At 52.1% G+C, this 18088-nt stretch overlaps 1 protein-coding gene and 1 pseudogene across 1 annotated transcript; both read right to left on the bottom strand.

The window, feature by feature from the left end:
* Positions 1 to 7558: 7558 nt before the first annotated feature.
* Positions 7559 to 17142, bottom strand: OPTC (opticin). The gene is made up of 7 exons (XM_061161176.1): positions 17093 to 17142; positions 15373 to 15604; positions 14509 to 14644; positions 11630 to 11788; positions 10726 to 10928; positions 8964 to 9059; positions 7559 to 8525 (listed from the first exon to the last, which is right to left on the bottom strand). The coding sequence occupies exons 2-7, from the start codon at positions 15595 to 15597 to the stop codon at positions 8355 to 8357; spliced, it is 990 nt and encodes a 329-aa protein (XP_061017159.1). The 5' UTR covers positions 15598 to 15604; positions 17093 to 17142; the 3' UTR covers positions 7559 to 8354.
* LOC133069713 (U6 spliceosomal RNA) lies at positions 16586 to 16671 on the bottom strand (annotated as a pseudogene).
* Positions 17143 to 18088: the final 946 nt, after the last annotated feature.

Here is an 18088-nt window from a genome sequence, read left to right as displayed (position 1 = left end):
GAAATATCAATAACCTCATATATGCAGATGACACCACCCTTATGGCAGAAAGTGAAGAGGAACTAAAAAGCCTCTTAATGAAAGTGAAAGAGGAGAGTGAAAAAGTTGGCTTAAAGCTTAACATTCAGAAAACTAAGATCATGGCATCTGGTCCCATCACCTCATGGGAAATAGATGGGGAAACAGTGGAAACAGTGTCAGACTTTATTTTTTGGGGCTCCAAAATCATGCAAACGGTGATTGCAGCCATGAAATTAAAAGATGCTTACTCCTTGGAAGGAAAGTTATGACCAATCTAGATAGCATATTAAAAAGCAGAGACATTACTTTGCCAACAGAGGTCCGTCTAGTCAAGGCTATTTTTTTTTTCCAGTGGTCATGTATGAATGTGAGAGTTGGACTGTGAAGAAAGCTGAGCACTGAAAAATTGATGCTTTTGAACTGTGGTGTTGGAGAAGACTCATGAGAATCCCTTGGACTGCAAGGAGATCCAACCAGTCCATCCTAAAGGAGATCAGTCCTGGGTGTTCATTGGAAGGACTGATGCTGAAGCTGAAACTCCAGCACTTTGGCCACCTCATGAGAAGAGTTGACTCATTGGAAAAGACCCTGATGCTGGGAGGGATTGGGGCAGGAGGAGACGGGGACGACAGAGGATGAGATGGCTGGATGGCATCACCGACTCGATGGGCATGAGTTTGAGTAAACTCCGGGAATTGGTGATGGACAGGGAGGCCTGGCATGCTGCGATTCATGGGGTCTCAAAGAGTCAGACACGACTGAGCGACTGAACTGAACTGAACTGAAATGTCAGGTAGTTAGAATAGGAAACAGGAGTCCAAAATGGCGGTGACTAAAAGACAAGGAAGGGAGAAGCCCGAGAAAATAGAACAAAGAAAGGTCAAAGGAAGGTCTGAGGACGGGAGTGAGAACCTCAGGCAGAGCAAACAGCACCCCTGGCTAAGCCAATTTACAGAGGGCAGGCCCAGGGGGAGGGAAAAACATATAAAAAGAGGAGCCAAAGGGCCAGGGCTCTCTCTTCTCTTTACGTCTTTGGGTTGGCATGCCCTTGCACCTCGAGGATATATTTTCCTGCTATTTTCTAAATAAAATTGAGCTGTAACATGGAGCTATAACATTGATCTGTTTAAGAGCTGTAACACGGTCTGTCCAAGACCTGAGAGCCAAAACACGGTCTGTCTGAGAGGTATGACAAGCCGAGGGCTCTAATGTCCGTTGCTTTAGGTTTTTGTTGAGATAGAACTGAGGAAAATACACTCGCCTGACATCCCCAGCGTGATGGAGGAGCTGTGGCTGCCTGCTCTGTTCAGGTGGGTGTGTCTCCCTTTCTGGGCGTTGGTGTCTCTGCCTTGTTTATTGCTGCTTCTCCGCCAGCTGTCATGGAGGTTACTTGGAAAACAAAATTCTTCCACCCATCAGATCTCAGCCTGGGTGGAGGGTGGTGGGAACTTTCTCAGTGATGGCAACACACACTTTCCCATTCCTCTTCCGATATTTCAGGCAGGAGCAGTTCCTGGGCTCTGAGTTAAAAAAACAGGCAGTACATTTGGTGCCGTACTTCTTGCCTCTAAGTTGCAGTGTGCAAAAATGGCAGGGGCACAGAGGCAGGCATGGCCAGGCTGGGCCAGCTTGCTAGGAAGTCATCTCTGTTAGGAAGACCTAATGGCAGGAGGGCTCCTTGAGGAGCTGAAACCCGGTCAGGAACACACCGCCCTCGAGTGCTGTCATTCTGTTTACCAGTGCAAGGGAAGGAGCCGATTGTATTCAGGGTGAAAGAAGCGGAAAGAATTTGGTGAATAGATCAGGAGCCAAGAAGTTGAGCTCAGAGACAATGGGTAGGAAAGGAAGTTGTGTGGGAAGGGAGATCTAGTCTGGAAACGCTTGGAGGAGAGAGTCAGGTGTGTGGGTGCCACCACTGGGGTAGAGAGGGGGCAGAAAAGACGCTGTTTATGCTCACATTTCTGCGGAAGTCTGCCTACCCCTTGCCATGGAGCTGGCCACATGGTGCTTATTGGGTGTGTTCCCTCAGCAAGGCTCCTGTAGGAAGTGTGAGGCTACCAGGAATGTCAGACACCCAGCATCAATCCAAGAGGGCCAGAGGGCTTTGCAGCCAGGCCAAGTTTGAATTTCCATTCAGACTTGCCTCTTACTTGCTGAGTGACCTTAGACAAGGAACTTAACATCTCAGAGTTCTACAAAAGTGAGACAGTATCCACTTCATCGAGCTACTTTGGAGATTAAATGTAACCATGCAAGCAATGCTAAGGACTGGCCAAGGCCAGGCAACAGTGTCCTGCAAATGGTGGCTGAGTAGCTTTGGGTAGCCTGGAGCTCTGGCTCTTACTTAAAACCAGGGGAAGCCACCTTGTACACTAGATAAAGCACTGCCTAGACGTGGGGGCTTGGACTAAAGAGCTCTGAGGAGTTTCCAAGCCTTTGGAAGATTGGATTTCTCCCCATCTTTCTCTGCTGCTGCTGCTAAGTCGCTTCAGTTGTGTCCGACTCTGTGTGACCCCATAGATGGCAGCCCACCAGGCTCCCCCGTCCCTGGGATTCTCCAGGCAAGAACACTGGAGTGGGTTGCCATGTCCTCCTCCAATGCATGAAAGTGAAAAGTGAAAGTGAAGTCGCTCAGTCATGTCCAACTCTTCGCGACCCCATGGACTGAAGCCTGCCAGGCTCCTCCATCCATGGGATTTTCCAGGCAAAAGAGTACTGGAGTGGGGTGCCATTGCCATCTTTCTCTACCTCCCATAATCTCTGCAGAGATCATGCTCTGATCTGCTGACTTTAAAATGGACCCTATTTTTCAGACTGATTTGTTCAAAGGGTTACCAGAATCCATATGGGCAAGGTGACTTTAACCCATCTATACAGGTGATCTGGAAGATGTGAATCCTTAAAGCCGACACTGTTACCCTCTTCTGAGAAGGCTTTAGCTTGAACCATCTGTGTAACTGCTTAATACCTTCCTACTTTGCAGAGTGTTTCCGGCATGGGGACCATGGGCATCCCTTTGTCCTGGCATTTTTATGCATGACCAGGGTCCTACCTCTCCTCTGCTCATGCCAATCCCCACTTCCTGCAGCACTTTGCTCAAGGCCACAAGCTCACCTGCCATTGCTTGTCTCCCAGGACATGGCTTTGTGGGGGTTCCTAGGGTCCCCGAGAGATGTGCTGCACCTCTAGCAGGCCCTGGACTCCAGGAGCCCATCCTGGGATGCAGTTTCCTCCCTGGGGGAGGGGAGCACTTCCCGTGAGATTCTAAGCCAGTTATTCTTTGGTGGGTGGCTACTGATCATGCGCAATGTGCAACTCAAGAGTTGTCTCTCATGTCAAGAGGGGTCAGGACGGATGTCCATGTCCCAGGTTCCTGGGAGAGTTTGGTCTTTGTTCCTAGACGAGAAAAATAATGAGGATGGGGAGAGACACCTCGTCCACCAGGCTTGTTTATGCCTTGAGCCACGGAATTAGGTTGAGCAGCCCCAAGCAGGAGGCAGACAGGGCATGGTGCTGATATGACTTGCCACACGTCACATAGCACGTCAGGGCTTGGGCTGGTCAGACTCCAGGCTCTGGAGTCTCATACCATGCTCTTCCCAGAACCATTGCTCCTTTGCAGGTGGCTTCAGCACCGAACGCTTTGCGTTTCCTCCTGTGTGTGAATTGTGTGTTAGACACACACCAGAGATGAGGGTTCTGGGCAGTGGGGCTGGGACCCGCGTTGCCAGAAGGCTAAGCACTTTTTGTTCCAGGGCCTGGGGCGCAGCAGGGGCTGCAGGAAAGGGGCCAGATGCAGAGGGGAAGAGAGAGCCAGTGTAGCACGTTTTGCAGGGTGTGCACACATATGTCCCAGTCATCGGTGTGGCCATGCCCGGGAGGGATGAACAGGCCTGTCTGAAGATGAGAAGCAGGTCTGAGTTGGGGAGGTTGAGCAGTGAGACAGTCAGGACGTGGTCACTTGGCTGCGTTATCACCTTGGAAGAGCAGGGAGACACGGAAGCTGTGGGGAAAGAAGCAGCCCCCCTCCACATGCAGACCCTCTTCAAGCTGCCAGCAGCCGCAGGAGGGAGTCTGTGAGATGGTGGCTCCGGGGGATGGGAAGCTGGTCCAGCTGAGAGAGATGACCTTGAAAGAGGGGAGAGGCCTAACTGGCTGGTGTCTAGTGTGTGGAGCTGGGAGGGGCAGGCCCGGGGGAGGAGAGAGGGAGAGAGCCAGACAGAAGGGGGGGTGGGCGGGCCCACATCTGCTGGCCCTCCCTCCTTCAGGCTGGAAGCAGGGACACAGGAGCACGTGGGTGCTGGGCTGTCCGCACACCTGCTGGGTGGGGTGCAGCGTGTCCTTGAGGCCTGGAGGTTTCCGAGCTGAGATCCGCGGAAGCCATCTCCTCCTCATCACCTCCGGTGCAGCATCCGTGTGCAGGCCGGCAGCTCTGCAGGTGGCAGGCGCTTTGCCAGTCTGGGAAATGCTCTCTTTGCTTTTCAGAGAGCTCTTGGGGAGTGAGGAGGGGGACACTGATCCATGGTTCCAGTAGGTGGGGCTGGGATTTCCATTTCTTCTGCAGGAATTCCCAAGTGAAGGTTGTCTCCCCCACTCCCCCTTGTGTTCCCATCTGTTAAGTCAACTTGCTCTTGAGCAAATCACTTAGCTTCCATTTTCTATCTGTAAAGTAGAGATAATAATACCATCTGCACAGAGTTATAGGGACTATAAATTCAACCCCATATGTCAAAGAGATCTGCAAAGTGCCAATTTACAACATAATCATAAGAGATTATTATTCACGGAGGAAATTTAAGGGAAAACAAGCTGCAGGGCAAGGTCAGGGTGAGGAAACCCTCTCTGGCTCTAGCCCCTCAAGCATGCCTGCCTCCTTCCGTTCCCCACCCATCCCTTCCCAGCCCGGGCTGGCTGTGGAGTTGAGGACAGGCGGGCGGACAGGGCGGTCACTGCAAACGCTCCCTCTTTGCTCTGCCTCTTCCCACGACAGTCACAGAACTGGTCAGGGCGCCTGCCTGGAGCTAGAACTGTCCTGAAGGCCACGGGGGTGTTGCGGGGTGAGGGGGGGCGGTGGGCGGTGGTGTGGGTGCTCCCCTTTGCTCAGGGCTGGCAGGAGGGCTACCAGGAGCCTCCCATGAGCAAGGGTCCTTGCCAAGTGTGCCACGGTGGAGCACGGTGCTGCCTGCCACGGAGGACCTGCACAAGGGAGGCTTGGCTGCACAAGGGAAAGATTGGCTCTTGGAAGAGGTGGATCTAAAGCCAACACAGCCCTGTCCATCGGCGTCAGCAGTGAGGTGCCTCCCTGCCTGACTGGACCTCCTGCAGTATCCTCCTCTCTGTTCTCCCTTTCCTGAAGTGGGGGCTCATTCCTCAGGACAGGAGACCCTCAGTCTGGATAAAAAGACACCCTCTTTTTCCCCTGCCAGGCTCCAACCCTAGCTTCTCTAGGTCCTGGAGAAGAGCCCCCAGCTCCTTCAGTCAAGATGCAACAGCTGCTGGGATTTCTCCTCCCTCCCTGCTCCCTGGGTCAAGGGAGGGCCCAAAGATGCACTGTTTAGAATTTCTGTGGGGGAGGGGGGGCGGCCAACAAGGGCATGTTTTCTGTTCCTTGGGTTTCCCTAGCCAAAAATAGGGGATTAGTTAGGAGGCAGCTGCAGAGGCAGCAGGCCCCTGGGAAATTCTACCCCGCACAGCAGGCTGAGCCTCAGGGAGGAAACTGCCTGCTGGGCTGGCCTTGACAGACAGCAGTGCCTGCGCTGTGTGCTGTGAGAACAAGACTCGGTCCCCTGTGCTTAGAGGGCCCCAGGTCTGAATCCTGGCCCTGCCACTTATGAGCTGTGTGGATGTGGGTACCTCCCTTCCATAAGCTTGTTTTGCCATCCACAGTATGGAGATCAACATCTCTATTAACTAGAGTGCGGCTTGGGGCTAAGTGAGTTGATGTGCATAAAAACTCCTAATACACATCTGGCAGATTCCAGGAGTCCAGAAATCCTTAGTCCACTTCTGCTACATGAGAACAGGGGTCAGATGCCTTTCTTTACTTAGCACGTATTAACCTCAGAGTGTAAGGGTATGATGTAGTTTCTGGTACCTGAGAGCCCCACTTCTGGAAGATTTCTTTGGTTCTTTTTACTGGATTATTTCAAATCAGGGTTTCTTGCACTCAGGGATCTTGTGGTTTCTAGCTGCTGCATGCCAAGGCCTTGTCATAATCAAATAGTGTGGGATAGGGAGAGGATGCGACTGGGGGATGAGAGAGAGAGGTCCTTGGGTCCTGGAATCCTCGAATCCCCAGGGAGAGAGAGGGCAGACAGCAGCGACTAAACTGGGTCCCTTCCCACCCACTCACAGTTTGCAGCTTGTGTGTGGAGTCTCCTCTAGTTCTCAGAGTCTTCATCTGAAGAATGTGAATAATAGTCCCTGACTGGTCTGCTTACAGCACTGGCCTGAGCATCCACAGTGCTTGCAGAAGTGCTAGAGGTGGAGGAGGCAGACAGATGGGTCCCCTCCCATGTGGACCACAAGACACACCCGTTCATCCAGATGTAGGGATCACCTGGGGGCATTGAGTGGTTGCTTGGCTGGCTCCTAGTCCTTCAGCTTTCAGCTTAGACATTGATTCTTCAAGGTCTCTTGAACCCTTAACCTGTGTCCCCCTTCTGTAAGTTCTCATAGCATTTTGTATATTCCTTTTACAGTATTTATCATGAGTTGAATAGTGTGGTTACTTGTGTGATTATCTGTCCAACATGTGTCTTCCACACTCAACTCTAAGTTCCATGAAGAAAAGGAATATGTCTGCTGCATATCATCTGCACATAGCAGGTAGGTGCCCAATAAAACCCTTGCTTGAATGAATACACGCGCTGCCTGTCTCACCAGGTGGCTCAGTGGTTAAGAACCCACCTGTCAATGCAGGAGATGCAAGAGATGTGGGTTTGATCCCTGGGTGGGGAAGATCCCCTGGAGAAGGAAATGGCAACCCGCTCCAGTATTCTTGCCTGGAGAATCCCACGGACAGAGGAGCCTGGAGGGCTACAGTCCATGGAGTTGCAAAGAGTCAGACACGACTGAGCAACTGAGCACATACACCCCTCTTCTATGCTCCAATGAATACCTGATGCCAAGCACTCATCTATTACCACCCCCTTGCCCACAAAGTCCTTATAAGAAGAAAGATGACATCTCTCCTACCATTATAATTCAAGGAGTAAGTTGGTCAGGTCGTAGTTGCCCTTCTTCCCATTCTCCCAGCACAGTGGGCCCCGCCCTGAATCCAGGAAAGCTGCAGATGAGTAATTGCTGTATTTATTTATTTATCTTTGTACAAGGCTGCCATCTGGTGGTTAAACACGGAAGAGAGCGTGGCCAGGAAGAACCAGGAATAGGTAAGCGTTGCAAGAAGGACCTCCAGACTCATGTCCGTTCCCCATCCTTAGGAAAGGCTCCCTCCATGTCTAACAGCAAGCTTCGGCATAGGAAAAGCAAGGAACTTTCAAAAGCCCCAGAAACCCCACCCTACCCACAGTGGGGTGGCCTGGAGATAGGGGGAGGCTAGTTTAAACAGCTGTTTTCGTCCTCAGCGGTGCTGGCAAAGGCTTAAGAACAGGCTAATAAAATCCTAATATGTAGTATTTACTAATTCTGTGGTATAAATACTCCCACCATGGCCAATTTCAAACTACCAGTGTGATGTCACTAAAAGCATGTCATTATATAGTATTTCCACTACAGATACCACAGACATAAATAAGTTCAAGAACATGGTTAATAGTATAACATAGTAAAATAATTGGGAAGTGATGAGTTTGAGTATTTATTGCATTTGTTTTCAACATAAAATATTTAATTGTGAGCTCATATGATTTAGTTTTTAATAATGACTGCATTTAACAACTGGCTTGAAAAATTCTGGAAAATTTAATAATCAGTTCTTGCAAGCCTAGTAGTAAGAACTGGTTCCAGCACATGACTGCTTATTCCCCTTCCTCTTCTCTTTCTGTTCCTCCTCTGCTTCTTACATGATTCTTTTGTCCTTCTGTGTGGGTAGGAAGAATGTGGAATATGGGAAAGAGCTTTGCTGCAGACATCTCTGTTCTTTGATCCAGGAGCCATAAGGTGTTAAGGAAAGAGGATGGAAAGATGTAAATTTGGCTCCTGGAGGACATTTCAGTGTGTGTGTACACACATGTGCGCACATGTGCATGCGCATGTGTGTGCGTGTGTGTGTGGGGGTGTGTTGAGGGAGGGGGAGCAGTGGGTTTTTGCCACTGGATCTTGAGGCTGACTAACGCCTGGATGAAAGGTCGCTGTTTAGGAGGCGGGCAGACTTAGACAAAGCGGCCAGTGGGGAGCCGAGGCAGGCAGAAGTACGCGCTGGGGAAGAGGCTCAGGTTGATGGGATTGCCGTCCAGGCGGACGTCTTCCAGCTGCCTCCTGGTGTGTCTGTGCTCCTCGGCGTCGCAGAAGACGTCGCTCTGCATGGTCTCTATCATGTTATTCTGGAGAGAACACAGCTGTGACGCTTCTCTGCCTGGTGAGTCTGCCCTCAGGCCGCACGGAGGCGGGCTCAGGCCTCTCCCTACCAGCCCACCTCCTCCCCTTGACATCTGGAGACACCGAGGCCCAGAGGCCGGGGCCACATCCAAGGAAGGAGGCCAGGGACCCACCAAGGACGGAGAAGCGGGGAGGGAGAGGGGGAGGGGAGCAGGGGTGAGCACCGCGTGAGGTGGGATACGAACGTGGAGGGGAAGTGTTTTAAAGGGCAGGAAGGGGAAGGAATGAGACGGAGGCTGTAGACAGTGGCCTGAGTGAGATGCACCAACTCTGGTCTCCGAGCTCTCAGTGACGGAGACCCACCACTGCTGAAGGGGGCTCCCTGCAACCTGACCTCCACCTTCTGTGCCGTTCAACACCCTTGTTCCCGGAGCAGCGCTCACCTGCAGGTGCAGCGAGCGCAGGCTCAGGGGCAGGGACCGGGGGATGGCGTCCAGCAGGTTATCGGCCAGGTAGAGGAACTGCAGCTTCTCCAGTGCCTGGGGAGGAGGCAAAGGACGCGGGGGGCTGGTGGGCTCTGTGGGGCCCTAGGAGTGAGGGGTGCTGAGGTGACCCCATTCCTTCACTCCTGGGCCCGTCTCCTGGGCCTCAGGCAGGTGCCGGTCCTGAGCTGGGTGCTTCAGGGACGGCTCATCTCCTCCCACTGGATGCAGAAGGAACAGCTGCTGTAGCTGAGCACCATGAAGCGGCTCAGCAGTGTCAGGGGGACTCTGGAAGGAGCAAGCAAGGGGCAAGGACGGCTGGGAAGCAGGCCAGCAGGACATTCTGGCCCAGCTTCAACACCCCTGCTATCAGAAGGGACTTTCCCAAGTGAAAAGTCTCCAGAAAAGAAAAACAATCTCCAGATGCTAAATCTGGACCAAATATGGAGAGCACGGCTGAGAGATACTCGGACCAGTGTGAGGAGAGTCACAGGCACGATGGAGAAAGTTGTGCATGTGAGTGTGACAGCTGGAGTGTCAGCCTCACTCACAGCTCTCTCCGTTCCCCACTGGGACTGACCCCAGGGCTCCCTGGACCGCTGAATGGGCAGCCCAGGGGGCCGTATCCGTGCCATGCGGTTAGCCCTTCCTGTTGAAACTGGCCAGCCAGGGACCAACCAGATTGTCTCTCTTGAGAAATTGCTCCTAGAAGGACAATGGTTGGTCAGTTAGTGGTGGGTTCTGAAAACAAAAAGATATGCAGAGTGAGAGCAGGAATCAGTACAATTCCAAGTCAAGTCACATGTTAGTCCAAGTGTTTGGGGAGCAGAATGTGAGTGTGTGGAGAACACTGGGGCACAGGGAGGTGAATGAGCAGGTGCACAGAAAGAACCCAAGAGGCCAGGTGCCCCAACAGGGAGAAGGGGAGTTGCTGATGGCTTAGATGAAGAAAATGGGGCTTGGCTTTTCTGGTAAGTGGCCTGAGGTGAGCTCTAAAAACAGTTCTCTATCCACCTGACCCAGAAAACCCCACAAAATCATGCACATCAAGAGGTTTAAATCTTCTTGTTCACTTTAAGAACTTTTGTGAAACTGCCCAGGTCATTAAGGGTATGCATATCTGAAAGGCTACCAAGTTATCTGAAAGATGTCACTTTACAGAAGCAATATGGGCCACCATTCCATTGTTACAATGGTGGAACTGGTAGGTGTGCCCAGGCCAAGGGGTGGGGATGGATGCAGGGTTGGTGGCCCAAAAAGTGCTGAATTTTTACTGCATGTGCTCAGAAATGCAGACAGTAATGTTGGACTGAAAGGCTTAGATCCCTGGTCACTCAGCATCTCATGGGAACAAAGCCCCGAAGATGCAGCTCGGGACTTGGATCAACCCAGAAATGAGCTCCCCCTGCCACGTTGAGATGACCCTTACTGAAAAAGAACAGATTGTTCCTAAACCAGAAGAGGACGTTTGCACAGAAGAAAAAGATATCCTTTCAGAAGAAACCAAAGAAACAAAAACTGATGGCCTGGGAATAAATGCCACAAAAAATAAATGCAAATAAAAGCAAAAGATTAAAAAAAAAAAAAAAAAGAAAATGACATTTGACTTTCATGCCCCAGAGCAGGACTGGGACAGAGATATTCCATGAGGGCCAGGTGCATGTCTGTGTGGTTGTGGGCACGGGTGGCATGCAGTAGACGGGGATGCAAGGCCTCGGCTCACCCTGAAGACTTCAGGCTGTATCCCTGAGCTCTGGAGCCGATTCATGCGGACGTCAAGGACCTCGATACTGGTGGGCAGTGCGGGCAGTGCCGTGAGTTTGTTCTCAGGGAGGATCAGATCCCGCAGAGCAGGCAGCAGGCGGAGGGCCTTGTCATCAATGGAGGAGATGGAATTGCCAGAGAGATCAATCCTCTTCAGTTTTGCTGAGAGGTGCAGAGCAGAACACAGGGACACACCATCTCCCCTTGCTCCTGCTGGAGCTGCCCACACCCTTCTCCTGTCTCAGCACAGGGGAGGCGAGCCAGGGCTCCACTTGCACCGGGTCAAACCAGAAGGAAGACCTTGATAAACCTGGGAAAGTCCTCAGATTCCATGATACCTTCCCCTGGAGTGTTCTGTCCTGTGTGGACTGGCTTGGAAGAAAGCTTCCGAGGGTAAGACCCAACAGGTGCAGGAATTTCTGGATCCATCCTACTTCTACCTGTTAGTTTACACAAACTAACAAAAGAATCCAAAAGAACTCTGAGGCCCAGGAAGCCTGTCAGCAATTAGCGGTAGAATCTGGGTTAGAGACCAGCTTTAGCCTGGTTTTGTCCAGAGGCCAGGAGGGCAGAGAGCTACAGCTGCTAGGACAGCCTGAAAACATAAGCTTGCTCATAGCTTTGCTTCCCCAGCTTCCAATAGCTCTGTGGAGCAAAAACAAGAACAGGTCCCTTCTGCCGTAGAAAAACCTTCAAGGCCAGGAATTAGACTAATTTCCAAGCTGGAGAGACTGAAAGCCACAGGGAAGGGCCGACACAGGTGGGGCACTCTAATGACTGTTCAGTGTGGCTGAGTGGCAAGGGAAAGAACCGAGGGGTTCCCTCTGCCCACCCATTCTTTTCTCTGCCAGGATGTTACATACTCAGCCCTTTGAAGTCTCCAGCCCGAATATGGCTGATGCGGTTGAACCGAGCGTATAAGTAGGCAGTCGTCTGGGGAAGAGGAGGGATGTTCTTCAGGTCCGTGTCATCACAGTACACAGAGGAACCGAGGCACACGCAGATCAGACAGGTTGGCAGGCCTGGTCCAGGTGGAGGATAGACAAAGGGAGACCCCCCCAACACCCCTGTGAGACTCCCTCAGCCTCTGGGATCAATGGGAGCCACCCCCCACACCCCTGTGAGGCTCCCTCAGCCTCTGAGACCAATGGGAGTGCGCCCCCCCACACCCCTGTGAGGCTCCCTCAGCCTCTGGGATCAATGGGAGCCGCCCCCCACACCCCTGTGAGGCTCCCTCAGCCTCTGAGACCAATGGGAGACACCTCCCCCTACACACACACACACCCCTGTGAGGCTCCCTCAGCCTCTGGGATCAATGGGAGACACCTCCCCCTACACACACACACACCCCTGTGAGGCTCCCTCAGCCTCTGGGATCAATGGGAGTGCGCCCCCCCACACCCCTGTGAGGCTCCCTCAGCCTCTGAGACCAATGGGAGTGCGCCCCCCCACACCCCTGTGAGGCTCCCTCAGCCTCTGAGACCAATGGGAGTGCGCCCCCCCACACCCCTGTGAGGCTCCCTCAGCCTCTGGGATCAATGGGAGCCGCCCCCCACACCCCTGTGAGGCTCCCTCAGCCTCTGAGACCAATGGGAGTGCGCCCCCCCACACCCCTGTGAGGCTCCCTCAGCCTCTGAGACCAATGGGAGTGCGCCCCCCCACACCCCTGTGAGGCTCCCTCAGCCTCTGGGATCAATGGGAGCCGCCCCCCACACCCCTGTGAGGCTCCCTCAGCCTCTGAGACCAATGGGAGACACCTCCCCCTACACACACACACACCCCTGTGAGGCTCCCTCAGCCTCTGGGATCAATGGGAGCCGCCCCCCACACCCCTGTGAGGCTCCCTCAGCCTCTGAGACCAATGGGAGTGCGCCCCCCCACACCCCTGTGAGGCTCCCTCAGCCTCTGGGATCAATGGGAGCCGCCCCCCACACCCCTGTGAGGCTCCCTCAGCCTCTGAGACCAATGGGAGACACCTCCCCCTACACACACACACACCCCTGTGAGGCTCCCTCAGCCTCTGGGATCAATGGGAGCCGCCCCCCACACCCCTGTGAGACTCCCTCAGCCTCTGAGACCAATGGGAGTGCGCCCCCCCACACCCCTGTGAGGCTCCCTCAGCCTCTGGGATCAATGGGAGCCCCCCCACCCCACACCCCTGTGAGGCTCCCTCAGCCTCTGAGACCAATGGGAGACACCTCCCCCTACACACATACACACCCCTGTGAGACTCCCTCAGCCTCTGAGACCAATGGGAGTGCGCCCCCCCACACCCCTGTGAGGCTCCCTCAGCCTCTGGGACCAAGGGCCCTGGCCAAGGAGTGCCTGAGCCGAGGTCACCTGTGTCTTCTCGGGTTGCCACCCAGACCGACTGTCACAGTGCCCCCGGAAGTGCTGCTGGCTGCTTAGGTCTGGCACTCAGCCCTTGACTGACAGAAGCAGAGCCTCCCTCAGTTATTACCATTACAATCCAAGCCCTTAGTGCCTCCATCAGACCCGGGTCCTGTGTAGATTTTTCCGGGCCTATGTGGGTATTTCTAGGACATTTAGATGCAACCACAGAGGTGGGTGTATTAGTCTCCTTTCCACGGGGCTTCTCTCTGGCCCCCAAAAGTGCACTGCAGATGATACAAAGCCAGCGCAATGGCCAGTGGCTGCTAACCCCGACACCTGCCTTGTGGGCGAGGAATTAGATTCTAGGTGGCTCCAAAAAGTGTAATAAAGTCAAGGTGGAGTGAACACTGACTGCCTAGGATTCATTTCCCCTTCTTATGATATCAGCATCTCAGTTTTCTGTTGGGAAACATCCCTCCCCTCTTCTCAGTCTATGACCAGTGGTCATGAGACTTAAGGCCACTGAGCTCAGACTGGCTTTAACAAGTTGGGAAGGTTTTATTGAATACTGCAGAAAGTTTCTATCTCTTGCTCTTAGAAAGGACAGAGGTTACTAAAGATCACTGCTAGTCTAGCTCAAAGAGGAACTCTGTTGGTAGTGACACAGACTCAAGATTAAGAGACAGCTTTTCCTCACCAGCCATGATAGACAGTGTACTTATCCCCAGGCCTTGGAGGGCAGGTCCAGCTGAGGCCCTTTAAGCCTGGGAGGTCATAGATTCCTGCCTGAAGTGTTTTCTCTAATGATGCCTCATTACCCTGTACCCACTCAAGGCAAACATCTCAAGAGAAGAATAGGAACTGAGAACAAGCAATTCCGGAATTAACTGCATCCTCCTGTGCCTCAGTTCTGAAACCCAGCAGAGTGCCAACCCCCTACTGATGGATATGCCAGCATCTGAGTCTCCAGGAGGGCCTCAGGGAGTGGGGGAGAAGATGCTAGGGAGGGAATACAAGCTAAAAAGCAAAATAAATTCTTCATTTGCCCCCATGCCAAATGACAGCCACAAAGTTATTTATTCTTCTGTACAGGTTTTTAATTGTCTCTAATCTAATTACCACTCAACCTGCTCCCCCAGCGATGCTGTTAATTAAGGTAGGTGGCTTTGCTAGGCACAGGGGAGTTCTTGCTTTCTTTGCCTTCCATCCAGGTTGTGCATTCAGGCAGAAGCATCAGGAACAGTCAGCCTCTCCCTCTGTTTCCCACGTTCCACCCCATGGCCGTTTCCCCCTCTCTCCCTGACCCTCTGCTCTCCACCCAATGACCTCCTCTTTGGCACCCCTGGTGTTCAGTCGTGGCTATCCAGTCTGTGACCTGTGGCTACTGAGACTGTGCCTGTGAACTTACCATGGTCGGTCGGGGCAGCCAGCAGGCCTAGTGTTGGAGGCCTGGCCATCGTGGGGTTTGAAAGGAGTGTCCTTGCAACCTCTGTGCTCTGAGTAAAACGTGTCCTGGTGAGAGAAGCCAGGCCGGTCCCTTTAACCTGGAGACACAGCAAGCAGTCAGTCAGTTTTTGCCTGAGAGGAATTTCGCTTTGTAGTCTGGGAACTTCAGCAACCAATTCCAAGCTTACAGAGAGTCCCTGTGGAGAAGGGGGCAGGACGGGCAGAAAGTGTGACAAGCAAGGACTTTCTGAGCATCTGGTCTTTCATCACGCTATGGAGGCAGAAACGGAGGTCCAGACAGGGAGGGCCTGAGCTCAGGGGGCCAGCAGGCGGCCAAGCTGGTGGGAGAGCTGGGACCGATCTCCAGACCCCCTGACCCGGGACCTTCCCTTGCCTATGGGATCAGCTCACACAGCAAATGAGTGCAATCTTCATGTCAACCCCCGCAAAGGCAGGCAGGGCTGAGGAATGGACCTCGGAATGGAAGGCAGTCTAGGACAAGCTGTGGCGCTCCTTTTTTCTAGGAGAATGTGAGGACACTGCTGATGTTCCAGTGAGATATACTTTATGGTCTCACTTGAAGACACAGTGAGGGAGGGATGTGTGACTTCCAAGGGAAGGCTCACAATTTTTGCTAAAAATGTGAAGTTTTGTGTCCTCCTTCTTAGCATTATGTAAGTGACAGTTTCCTGTGGAGGAACAACAATTTCCACTTCCCAGAGAAAGATGGCAGCTTGAGACAGCTGATTACGAGGTAGAGAGGGACCAGGCCTCTGGTTCCCAGTTTCTTTCAGAGAATGCAGTGAGTCTGCTGCATGGCCCTCACCTGGGGGAGCTGGTCCCTGTAGTCTGTGAGCTCGTCATAGTTGCTTGGATCAATGACCTCATCATAGTTGTCCAGGCTCAGGACATAGTCCCCCAGATGCAGAACGGCATAAGAATCGCCTTCCCCGTACGGCTGGTCTTCTTCCCTCTCCTCCTTTGAGAGAGATGCTGTCCCTGCTTCCTGCAGCATCAGGATCAGAAGGCTCAGTAAGGCCAGGAGCTTCATGGGGGTCCTGGCAGGTGAGGAATGGAATGAGAAGGGAGCCGAATCACTAAGGTGTCCAGTCCTGGGGGAACAGCTCACAAACTCATCCCACTTCCCACCCCCATGCTTGCAGACCCTTAAGCCGTTCGTCACACACTTAGGGTCTTCATTGCAAGTGCAGGCTCCCTCCGGGCTGGGGCTACATCTCAGGGGATGTCTCCTGTCAGCCCCCGCTTTAGTCTCAGCCACACACTGATATTCATTCACGCGTGCAGGAATGTGCAGGCACCTGGCAAAATCTCATTTACTCATCTCAGCACACACATTCATGCGTGTCCCCTTGTCTACATAACTCCCTGCTAACTAGGCATACACAGATGTGCTCTCTTATATAGTCACCCACTCAGAGTACAACAATTAGCCACTACACTAGATTTAGAGAAACTTCACCATTAAGGAAACCTGTGGTTTTTAAGAGGATCATTCATTCATTCGTGCCTTTGCCTGACAAACATTTATGAGCTATCTTAATAGTCCCAGGCCCTGGATTTGTCTCTGGGGGCACAGAAATAAGTAGGGCAAGCCTAGTTCCAGGAATGCCTAATCCATTTAGGGAACATAAGCTTAAAAATTGATTCCAGTTAGAATTGATTACAGAAAAGAATGTTAGCTTTAAAATATATTTATGAATGCAGTTTTTTAGAAACAAAAGATTACAGAAACAAAAGAACTCTTTGTGTATGGTTTTACACACCCAGAAAGTTCTGTAGGTATCTCAGTACAGATGAGTTCAAATGTTCATGCATGTTCATCCACATATGCACAGATGGGTCAAGGAATGTGTGTCGTGTGGGTATGAAGTACCTGGTGTATTTCTGATAACACACCTTTCCCCAAAGCCAGCTGCACGAGTCTAGGAGACTCTTTTTTTTTCCTTCAATTTTTAAAATTGTAGTTGATTTACAGTGTTGGGCCAATCTTTGCTGTATAGCAAAGTGATTCAGTTATAAAAAATATGGAATGCTTTATGAATTTGCATGTTATCCTTGTGCAGGGACCATGCTAATCTTCTGTATCATTCCAATTTTATTTTGTTTTTTATTTTTTAATCAGATGATAATTGCTTTACAATGTTGTGTTGGTTTCTGCCATACAACTCGAATCAGTCATAATTACACTGATAAATGTGTGTGTGTGTGTGTGTGTGTGTGTGTAGCATATATATATATATATGCTGCTAAAATGAACACTTTCCCTCTTTCTTAATTTTAGCTGGGCAAGGGAGTAAGCCCCCATCTGTAGCAAGAGCTCTCTTCAACTAACCTCCCATACCTTACTCCAAACCAAATTATCTAATAAAAAAAATCTTGAAGAAGAAAGCCCTAAATAAGAGTTACTGCCTCCCTCCAACCTCAAAGCCAACACCCCACCCCGCTGAGCCCAGTGCTCCCCTCCACCCTCACTCGCCCTCATTTGCGCACCAACAGGCCTAACACCTCAAAGCCTGTAACCTTACCCTGTGGACTCTGGGTTCCAAATGGAGCCTCACAGCTTCTAGACAGGCAGGAACTCTGACGGAGAAGTTTTGACCCTCTGAGGGGCCTGGGTAGAAGGTTGCCTGGGGAGGGCGGGGAGCGAGTCAAGCCAATGACTTCTCTCTTTCCTGACGTCCAGCCGTTTCTTCTCCTCTTTCCTCAGCGGGTCCCTCACGTCACTCCTCTGCTTGGTTGGAAAGACTCTCTCTCTCCCTCCCCCCAGCCCTCCCCTCCCAGCCCCACACGGACCCCTCCCACCTCCCACCTCATCCTTTCCTCTCTCTGTCTGCCATCTGTCTCTTTTCCTGGCCCACTCTCTTTGAGGGGGCAAGTGGCTACCACCGCTACAGGGGACACCCACCCCTCAGATCCTGAGCTCTCCAAGAAGAGAAGGCAGCCGTGGGGCTTTGTGGAGGGATGAAGCTCACTTTTCCCGCTGTCTTCTCCGGCCCGAGAGTGAGGCGGCTTTGGTTTCAGAGATGAAATTCAAATATTTAAAGAGGTTCAGCTGAGGTACTCTGACCAGCACCACTACCTGCCACCTGAACCTCTAATATGGGACTATCAGTGCACAAAAATCACCACAGGGAGAGAGATTCAAAGAAGAGATGGACAGGGGATACAGTAGAATTTGAAAGCCAGCTTCAAGCTCTCAGACAATGATGGAGAGGAAGATATAGGAAACTCTCTGGACCTACAAGGCTGGGCCCTAGAAAAGCATATCCTGATCATAAACACCAGAAAGCATTGTGTGGGGCCCTCAGGTGTCTGAGGAGAATCTCCCCACTCCGGGGTCCTTACCAAAGACTCACTTCTTGGGAGAGACTCTTCTTTCCCTGGCGCCTTAGGCAAGCCCCTGCTGAAGGTGGTGGGAAGGAGCTCAGACACCCTCCTCCTGATTCTGCCAGCCTGTGTACATGGTTTGCCCAGGTTCTTACATAATGCGCCTCGTCTCTGCTTCCTCCTGCTAATCATGT

Source organism: Dama dama, chromosome 14 (assembly GCF_033118175.1).
Source record: "Dama dama isolate Ldn47 chromosome 14, ASM3311817v1, whole genome shotgun sequence".
NCBI lineage: Eukaryota > Metazoa > Chordata > Mammalia > Artiodactyla > Cervidae > Dama > Dama dama.
This window is presented reverse-complemented; position numbering and strand designations above follow the sequence as displayed.

Bases quoted from the DNA above. Each gene is read 5' to 3' on its own strand.
- OPTC (XM_061161176.1), bottom strand. From the start codon at position 15,597: ATGAAGCTCCTGGCCTTACTGAGCCTTCTGATCCTGATGCTGCAGGAA. The intron at 14,645-15,372 runs GTGAGGGCCATG...CTGTGTCTCCAG, and splicing joins ACAGGGACCAGCTCCCCCAG to GTTAAAGGGACCGGCCTGGC. The intron at 11,789-14,508 runs GTAAGTTCACAG...CACCTGGACCAG, and splicing joins GGCTGCCCCGACCGACCATG to GCCTGCCAACCTGTCTGATC.